Below are 10318 nucleotides of genomic sequence, written 5' to 3'. Positions count from 1 at the left end.
GCACTTAGAGGGGCCGAGTTGTGTTGGGGAAAGCACCCTCAGCCATGAAAGGGTAATCTTAAGGAGCCAGGTGAATGGCAACGGTACTATATATGGTCTAATTTCTATTTGAAGCTTACCGACCACGAATGTAAACGTTTTTGCACAGTTTGTATATTTTTATCGTGAGTAAAGTCTATTTTGAAATATATACTTAAAAATACCTCCAGTACCTCCACACCAATGAACAATGAACCCGGCAAACTCAAGCTGAAATTGACACCCGATCTCGCCGCGCTCGCACCCGCGAGTGGCGCGTTTCCGTCCCCTCAAGGCGGGTGACGTCAGCACGTAGCGGAGAGCACGTGGGGGCAGTGACCGGCGGCTTCTGTGAAATTAGTGTAAACAGTTTTTAAGCGGAGTCAAAGTGCTCGACAGGGACATGGCAGCTAGTGGGCGGCTTCAGTTGAGTTCACCGCTGAGGTGGTTGCGATACGTGGGCTGCTGCAAGAATCGAGGCCTGGTTTTGTCTGGAGGAGCCCGGGAGACTGGCAGCGAGGGCTCTGGCCGACGTTTGCTGTTCACGGCTGCCCCGTTGCAGAGGTGAGTGAAGTACACCGTTGGCGCAGGGCTTGGGGTGGTCGGCGTTTGTTGAGTAAGGCCAAGGTAACTATGAAATTAATGTGTTACGGAGGGGTATTGAAGACTGACAAATCATCACGCATAAAATGCTAGAGGAACTCAGCAGGCTGGGCAGCATCTACGGAAGAGAGTAAACAGTCAATGTTTCGGGCCGTGATCCTTTATTAGCATTTTGTATGTGTCGCTTTAGGATTTCCAACATTACTTGGGACGTTGGCTATCAGCGTGAATAGGTTCGGACCTTAACCAAGGTCGTGTCTTCCACAATTGAACATACAAATTTGCAAAGCCTTTATTCAAACAAGAGCCAAGGATATTGACACCGAAATACTCGCTTTGGTTTCAACAAAGATGACTAAACATATTTGTCTGTCCCATTATCGCGTTTTTGGAGCATTATTTCTGCTTCTGAGGCAGTCATAGTGGACTACAGCTCGGAACCAAGACCCTTGACCCATCTAGTCGGTGCCGAATTGTTATTCTGCCTCATTCCTTTCGACCCGATCCTGGACCATAGCGCTTCCTATCCCTTCCGTCCATGTACCTTTCTTAAATGTTTCAGTCGAACCCGCATCTACCACTTCCACACTCGCATTACCCTCTGAGTGAAGAACTTCCTCCTCAGGTTCCTATTAAATGTTTCACCATTCACCCTTGTGACCTCCTTTCTTAATGGAAAAAGGCTGCTTATGTTGACCCTATCTACACCCCCCCCCCCCCCCGCCGTGTGGTGGAGATACACCAAAGACATGTCAGGCACTCCTTCCCTTAGCTAGCCTGCAGGTCACCCTTGGGCAAGGTGTAGCAACTGCTTAGCACACTCCCTACACTCCTCCCCCCCCCCCCCCTCAACTGGGTTATGTGACCACTGGTGCCAGGTAGATGATCTCTGAGGAGGACTGATAATGGCTGAGGTCACCTGTGTGTAAGTCACTACCCTGAAAAAGGCAATAACAAACCACTTATATAGAATATTTTGCCAAGAACAGTAATGGTGAAGTCCGTGATTGCCCATGTCATACAATATAGCACATGGATGATACCCCTCATAATTTTGTATACCTCTATCAAATAGAAACATAGAAAACCTACAGCACAATACAGGCCCTTCAGCCCACAATGCTGTGCCAATCATGTACCTACTTAGAAATTACCTGAGGTTACCTATCCAGGAGTCTCTTAAAAGACCCTATCATTTCTGCCTCCACCACTGTCACAGGCAGCCCATTCCACACACTCACCACTCTCTGTGTTTTTTTAAAAAAAAAACAACTTACCCCTGACATCTCCTCTGTACCTATTTCCAAGCACCTTAAAACTGTGCCCTCTTGCGTTAGTCATTTCAGCCCTGGGAAAAAGCCTCTGACTATCCACACAATCAATGCCTCTCATCATCTTATACACCTCTATCAGGTCACCTCTCATCCTCTGCTGCTCCAGGGAGAAAAGGCCGAGTTCACTCAACCTATTCTCATAAGGGATGCTCCCCAATCCAGGCAACATCCTTGTAAATCTCCTCTGCACTGTTTCTATAGTTTCCACATCCCTCCTATAGTAAAGTGACCAGAACTGAGCACAGTACTCCAAGTGGGGTCTGACCAGGGTCCTATATAGCTGTAACATTACCTCTTGGCTCTTGAACTCAATCCCACGGTTGATGAAGGCCAATGCACCGTATGCCTTCTTAACCACAGTCAACCTTCACAGCAGCTTTGAGTGTCCTTTGGACTTGGACCCCAAGATCCCTCTGATCCTCCACACTGCCAAGAGTCTTACCATTGATACTATATTCTGCCATCATATTTGACATATCAAAGTGCACCACCTCACACTTATCTGGGTTGAACTCCATCTGCCACTTCTCAGCCCAGTTTTGCATCCTATCAATGTCCTGCAGTAACCTCTGACAGCCCTCCACACAACCCACAACACCCCCAACCTTTGTGTCATTAGCAAATTTACTAACCCATCCCTCCACTTCCTCATCCAGGTCATTTATAAAAATCACGAAGAGAAGAGGTCCCAGAACAGATCCCTGAGGCACACCACTGGTCACTGACCTCCATGCAGAATATGACCTGTCTACAGCCACTCTTTGCCCTCTGTGAGCAAGCCAATTCTGGATCCACAAAGCAAGCTTCCCCTTATATCCCATGCCTCCTTACTTTCTCAAGAAGCCTTGCGTGGGGTGCCTTATTAAATGCCTTGCTGAAATCCATATACACTACATCTACTGCTCTACCTTCATCAAGGTGTTTAGTCACATCCTCAAAAAATTCAATCAGGCTCGTAAGGCACGACCTGCCTTTGACAAAGCCATGCTGACTATTCCTAATCATATTATGCCTCTCCAAATGTTCATATGTCCTGCCTCTCAGGATTTTTTCCATCAACTTACCAACCACTGAAGTAAGACTCATTGGTCTATAATTTCCTGGGCTGTCTCTACTCCCTTTCTTGAATAAGGGAATAACCTCTGGAACCTCTCCTGTTCCCGGTGGAGGCGACTTCCGGTAGCGCTCATGGTGTGAGGTCGTGTTTTAGGTGCGCTCCATTACCTCTGATCTTTATCCTATGATCAACTACATTTAAGCTAACTTTTAAGGCATCGACCTTAACAATACCTCGGAGTTGATTATCATTATATATTTGGATGCTTTTAAGGTCTGGTATGTCTAAGAATGGGAAATATGCCAAACCTTCTATCAGACCGAAACTTGCCAAGCGTGCTCCTGTTGTTGAACCAGCTGTAACTATGCAAGCTATACCAGACAAGCCTTGGCATGTTATTATTGAATTCATTATTTTTAGGACAAAGAAAAGTTGCTTCGTTTTGCTTGACCTAAAATCGACATTGATTTCTCGGATCTCCACTTTCGATAGGTGGAAGATTTTAGTAAACAGGTTCGCGACCAACGTCTTCGTTATAGATCTGTGATGGAAGAATTCTACAAGATGGATTTAAAACCAGTTCTGCTATATCCCTCACGTTTGAGGATCTGCATGTCTGATTGGACTCTCCGTCAGATGCCCAGAGCTATCTGGATCAACTCTCGCTTTCAGCATCCTAATCACACTGTTAAGTTATCAGTGTCTGATTGGAGGGTATTAAATTGTCTGGTGTTATTTTCTTTTTTCTTTTATTGCTCTATCCGAGGGCAGGAATTTTTTTTTGTTTAATTAATATGGCTCCCAAACTCTCTTATTTTTAACTGTGTCATTTCTTCTTCTTCTCTGGTGATTCTGGGTGGCCACTCCCACAGCATCATTTTTCATACATACCTGGAGGCCTTAAACTTAGTAATTTTTTTGCTACTGTATGCAGATATTTCATCTCTTTTCCTAACTATACCATTTGGTGAATGTTAACGGTTTTTTTAATATATGTCTAATTTTTTTTTGCATTATATCTTTTCCGTTTTAGTCAGTGTACTTCTTGATTTTTTTTCACTTTTCTACTATTTTTCAACTTTAGTTGATCTTTTTTATATATACACTTTTCTATTGAGCGTTTATCGGAAGTCATGGGGGTAGATTTAGTGCTTCTATCTGGCTGGTCTATTTTAGGTTTAGCTTTGGGGCTATGGGGTGGGGGTGCTTCACTTTTTAGTTTTTTTTCCTTCTTGGGCTACTCATATTATTGAAGTATTTTTCGTGTCGTCTTTCTCATTATCTTCTGTTTACTCTGTTCCCTTTCCGGGTTCATGGGTTGAATCTATTGTCAATCCTCCTTTTATTTGAGGGTTGACCTTAGAGGTTATGGATTCTACTATTAATTTTGTCTCTTGGAATACTAACGGTCTTAATCATCCAATTAAAAGGAAAAAAAATCTTAAGTATGCCGGAGACTTAAAGCACGTATCTTAATTGTACAAGAGACCCATGTGTGGAGGGGGGGCAGATTACATTTTTTTAAGTTCTGGAAGGAGAAACGACACCACTCAAATTCTAATGCCAAAGTTAGAGGAGTTTCTATTTTCATGGATCCCTCAATTATATTTGTGCAACAGGATATTATCTCTGATCCGAGTGGTAGATTTTTACTGGTTAGTGGTTTACTTTTTAATAAAAAGGTAGTTCTGGTTAACGTTTATGCTCCTAACTCAGACTGTCCGGAATTTTATAAATTTTTATTTAATATGTTTCCAAATTTGAATGAGTTTACACTAATTTGGGGCGGAGATCTTAATACTTGTTTATCCCCACTATTGGACTGTTCGGCCCCTATATGGACTGCACCCAATAAACCTGCAACCTTGATTAATTCATTAATTTCTCTGAGATTCGGGGTCAACGGACGTTTGGCAGTTTTTACATCCCCAGGAAAAAGACTCCTTTTTTTTCCACATGTTCATCATTCTTACTCAAGAATTGATTTTTTTTTTTTATTGACTCGTCTTATTTTTTCAGTAGTAGTTAAATGTGAATATGACTCTATAACCATTTCAAACCATGCTCCACTTAAGCTTTCTATTAAATTACTGGCCAATGCTCATAACAATAGACAATGGTGTTTTAATTCGCTGTTGCTTCAGGACTCGGACTTTGTTAACCTCTTGAAGGAACAGATTGATCTTTTTTTTTACAATTAACAGTGCAGAGGATATATCCATGAACACCGTTTGGGATTCCTTCAAAGCTTATATTCATGGCCAGATTATTTCATACTCTGCTGCTTTGAAGAAAAGGTTGAAGAAGGAAGAGCTTGCTTTTGTGGACAAGATTAAGGAAATTGATAAGAAATATACTGTAGCTCCTTCTGAGAAGCTGTATAAACAAAGAACTGAACTTCAAATGGAACACAGTTTATTACTTTCGTCCTCTATTGCAAATCAATTAATGAAGATGAAGTCAATTTTATATACATAGTGACAAAGTTGGTAAACTTTTGGCTAATCAGTTGAAGACTAACTCCATTAAACTTCAAATTAATCAGATTTATAATCAAAAAGATCAACTGACGTTTGATTAAGCTGAGATCAATCAATCCTCCTTTGATTTTTATTCCTCTTTATATCAATGAGAATCTCCACGAGATTCTAAAGGTATGTGTGACTTTTTGGATAACCTAGACTTCCCTAAGATATCACACGATATATGCTCTATGTTAGAAACTTCCTTTACTACTGATGAGATTAAGAATGTTATTTTTTCTATGAACTCGGGGAAAGCTCCTGGCCCCAATGGGTTTACCATGGAATTTAAAAAATTTTTTGCATCCTCATTAGTTCCCTGGATATCCAGGGTTCTGGAGGCCTCACTAAAACTTGGTAAACCACCAGAATCCTTTTATAGAGCATTGATTTCTTTAATATTAAAGGTTAAAGACCCCGCTCAATGCGCGTCTTATAGACCAATATCCTTGTTAAATGTTGACTCCAAGATTTTTTCTAAATTATTAGCAAATAGACTAGAAAAAGCATTTCCCTATATTATTTCAGAAGATCAAACGGGTATTATTAAGAATCGCTATTCCTTTTATAATATTCGTACACTTTTAAATATTGTCTATATTCCGTCACAAACTGATCCTGAATGTGTCATTTCCCTAGACGCTGAAAAAGCCAGGGTTGAATAACCCTATTTATTTAAGGTGCTTGAAAAGTTTAACTTCAGCCAGAAATTTATATCCTGGATTAAATTGTTATACCATTCTCCTATGGCGTCAGTTCGAACTAATACTCAAAACTCACCTTTTTTTTTACTTTATTTCGAGGTACCACACAAAGGGTGTCCTCTTAGCCCTTTATTATTTAATATAGGGCTACATGTGAGCCACATGGAGGGGATATTGATGGGCTCACAGAGTCCATCACTGATTACATCAATTTCTGTGTGGACTGCAATGTTCCAACAAGAACTGTCCTTTGTTATTCAAATAACAAGCCATGGGTGACAAAGGACATTAAGGACATCCTGAACGCTAAAAAGAGGGCATTTAGAGATGGAAATAGGGAGGAGCTGAGGGCAATACAGAGGGACCTGAAATCCCGGATTAGGGAGGCTAAAGATAGGTACAGGAGGAAGCTTGAGTGGAAACTCCAGCAGAACAACATGAGAGAGGTCTGGAGTGGGATGAGGACCATCTTTGGGTTCCGGCAAACTAGCTGCAGAGGAGCTGAAGGCAGTGTGGACAGGGCCAACGAACTTAACCTGTTCTTTAACAGATTTGACATTGTGCCCTCTGCCCATCCCCCACATAAGTCATCTGTTGTTGGCCCCTAACCAACACATATTCCACTCTCCCCTCCTACCCCTCCTCACAGTCCCCCACCCTGCTCTCATGACTATACCCCTTCCCCACACGAAACCACCTCGGTGGGCTTCACGGCTGAACAGGTGAGAAGACAGCTGAAACGTCTCAACCCAAGCAAGGCTGCAGGACTGGATGGTGTCAGTACCAGGGTGCTCAAAGCCTGTGCCCCTCAGCTACGTGCAGTACTTTGCCATTCTTCAACCTGAGCCTGAGGCTCCGGAGGGTTCTTGTGCTGTGGAAGACGTCCTGTCTCATCCCTGTGCCGAAGACGCCGCGCCCCAGTGGCCTCAATGACTGCAGACTGGTGGCATTGACCTCCCACATCATGAAGACCCTGGAGAGACTTGTTCTGGAGCTGCTCCGACCTATGGTCAGGCCACACTTAGATCCCCTCCAGTTCGCCTACCAGCCCCGACTAGGAGTTGAGGATGCCATCATCTACCTGCTGAACCGTGTCTACGCCCACCTGGACAAGCCAGCGAGCACTGTGAGGGTCATGTTTTTTGACTTCTCCAGTGCGTTCAACACCATCCGCCCTGCTCTGCTGGGGGAGAAGCTGACAGCGATGCAGGTGGATGCTTTCCTGGTGTCATGGATTCTTGATTACCTGACTGGCAGACCACAGTACGTGTGCTTGCAACACTGTGTGTCCAACAGAGTGATCAGCAGCACTGGGGCTCCACAGGGGACTGTCTTGTCTCCCTTTCTCTTCACCATTTACACCTCGGACTTCAACTACTACACAGAGTCTTGTCATCTTCAGAAGTTTTCGGATGACTCTGCCATAGTTGGATGCATCAGCAGGGGAGATGAGGCTGAGTACAGGGCTACGGTAGGAAACTTTGTCACATGGTGTGAGCAGAATTATCTGCAGCTTAATGTGAAAAAGACTAAGGAGCTGGTGGTGGACCTGAGGAGGGCTAAGGCACTGGTGACCCCTGTTTCCATCCGGGGGGTCAGTGTGGACATGGTGGAGCATTACAGATACCTGGGGATACGAATTGACAATAAACTGGACTGGTCAAAGAACACTGAGGCTGTCTACAAGAAGGGTCAGAGCCGTCTCTATTTCCTGAGGAGACAGGTCCTTTAACATCTGCTGGACGATGCTGAGGATGTTCTACGAGTCTGTGGTGGCCAGTGTGATCATGTTTGCTGTTGTGTGCTGGGGCAGCAGGCTGAGGGTGGCAGACATCAACAGAATCAACAAACTCATTTGTAAGGCCAGTGATGTTGTGGGGATGGAACTGGACGCTCTGATGGTGGTGTCTGAAAAGAGGATGCTGTCCAAGTTGCATGCCATCTTGGACAGTGTCTCCCATCCACTACATAATGTACTGGTTGGGCACAGGAGTACATTCAGCCAGAGACTCATTCCACTGAGATGCAACACAGAGCGTCATAGGAAGTCATTCCTGCCTGTGGCCATCAAACTTTACAACTCCTCGCTTGGAGGGTCAGATACCCGGAGCCAATAGGCTGGTCCTGGACATTTCCTGGCATAATTTACATGGTACTATTTAATTATTTATGGTTTTATTACTATTTAATTAGTTATGTTGCAACTGTAATGAAAACCAATTTCCCCCGGGATTAATAAAGTATGACTATGACTATAGCATTGGAACCACGAGCAATTGCAATTCGAGAATCTCCTAACATTATTGGTATATCTCGTGGGTTAAAGTCTCATAAAGTATCACTTTACGCTGATGACTTACTCTTATATATTTCCAATCCTCAAAAATCTATCCCAGCAGCTCTAGATCTATTAGCCCAATTTAGTCTTTTTTCAGGATACAAATTAAATCTTAATAAGAGTGAACTTTTCTCTATTAATAAGCAAGTTCCCTTATATCAGAACCTGCCATTTAGACTGGTTAATAATCATTTTTCATATCTTGGGATTAAAATTACCTGTAAACATAAGGATCTATTTAAGGCTAATTATTTACCCTTAATTGACCATATCACACAACTTTCCTTTAAATGGTCTCCACTTTATTTAACTAACTGGTCATATTAATGCTGTTAAGATGTTTATTCTGCCAAAATTTTTATATATATTTCAGGCATTACCAATTTTTGTTCCAAAATCTTTTTTTGACCTCACCCTCCCACTTTCAAATCTCTTACTAACTCTTCCTTTAGTTAGTCCTGACGAAGGGTCTAGGCCTGAAACGTCGACTGTACCTCTTCCTAGAGTTGCTGCCTGGCCTGCTGCGTTCACCAGCAACTTTGATGTGTGTTGCTTGAATTTCCAGCATCTGCAGAATTCCTGTTGTTCGCGTTTTCTAAAATTTCTTCATTTATTTGGCAAAATAAAAACCCGAAGTTGGGTAAAATACATCTACAGAAAGCTAAGAGAGATGGAGGCTTGGCATTACCTAACTTTAGATGTTATTACTGGGCAATCAATATTCAACACATGAAATTTTGATTACTTGACCAAGATACACTACCCATTCCTAAATGGGTAGTATTGGAATTACAATCTGTCCAAGACTATGCACTTGGTTCTATATTAGGATCTTCTCTTTCTTCCGATTTGAAACAGTATAAGCAGGTTTGCAACCCGATAGTTAAACATATCTTACGTATCTGGTTTCAGTTCTGAAAATTTTTTGATCTTAATCAATTTGTGCTAGCGATTCCTATTATTGGCAATATATTTTTTCTCCCCTCCCCTACGGACCGTGCCTTTCAAATTTGGAAGACTAATAGTATATCACGGTTTTCTGACTTATTTTCAGATGGCTTCCTTATGCCTTTTGAACAGTTATCTGTGATAAATACAATTTACCAAGAACACTTTTTTAGATACTTGCAAGTTAGAAATTTCCTAAATACCATACTCTCTTCCTTTCTGGTGTTACCCTCCCCCCCCCCCCCCCCGCAAACATTTTAGACGCTATCATTGACCTTAACCCGTTATAGAAACGTGTAACAGCTATTATTTATAATATCATGAAATTTAGGAAAGCGCCATTTGACAAGATTAGGACTGACTGGGAAAGGGAATTGGGTCTTACTATCCCGGCTGAGGACTGGGCCCATATTTTACAACTTGTTAATACCTCCTTTATCTATTCCAAACACTCTTTAATTCAATTTAAAGTTGTCCATAGAGCACATATCTCTAAAGATAAATTAGCTCGCTGCTACTCTCATATTAACCCTCTTTGCGATAGATGTCATGGGGAGAAAGCTTCCTTGATTGACATGTTTTGGTCTTGTCCTACTCTGGAAACTTTTTGGAAAGATTTTTAATATTATCTCAAAGGTTTTGAATAGTGATATTTCTCCCCATGCTATTACTGCTACCTTTGGATTACCTAAAACTTCTAGTAATTTACCCCCATCAGCCTGTAGAATGATTGCATTTCTTACTTTAATGGAAAAAAGATGTATTTTACAACATTGGAAGGAGATTAATGTCCC

At 42.2% G+C, this 10318-nt stretch overlaps 1 protein-coding gene across 3 annotated transcripts in view; it reads left to right on the top strand.

Moving 5' to 3' along the window:
- The first annotated feature begins 328 nt into the window (after nucleotides 1-328).
- Nucleotides 329-10318, top strand: part of LOC140200176 (adrenodoxin-like) — a 63956-nt gene continuing 53966 nt past the window's right edge. For all 3 annotated transcript variants that reach the window (XR_011886572.1, XM_072263093.1, XM_072263092.1), the window contains exon 1: nucleotides 329-582. Coding sequence is in view for 2 of the 3 variants with exons in the window: in XM_072263093.1 (XP_072119194.1) it covers nucleotides 422-582 (161 nt within the window). In the remaining variant the exon portion in view is untranslated. The remainder of the gene's footprint in view (nucleotides 583-10318) is intronic.

This window comes from Mobula birostris, chromosome 7, assembly GCF_030028105.1.
Source record: "Mobula birostris isolate sMobBir1 chromosome 7, sMobBir1.hap1, whole genome shotgun sequence".
Lineage (NCBI taxonomy): Eukaryota > Metazoa > Chordata > Chondrichthyes > Myliobatiformes > Myliobatidae > Mobula > Mobula birostris.
This window is presented reverse-complemented; position numbering and strand designations above follow the sequence as displayed.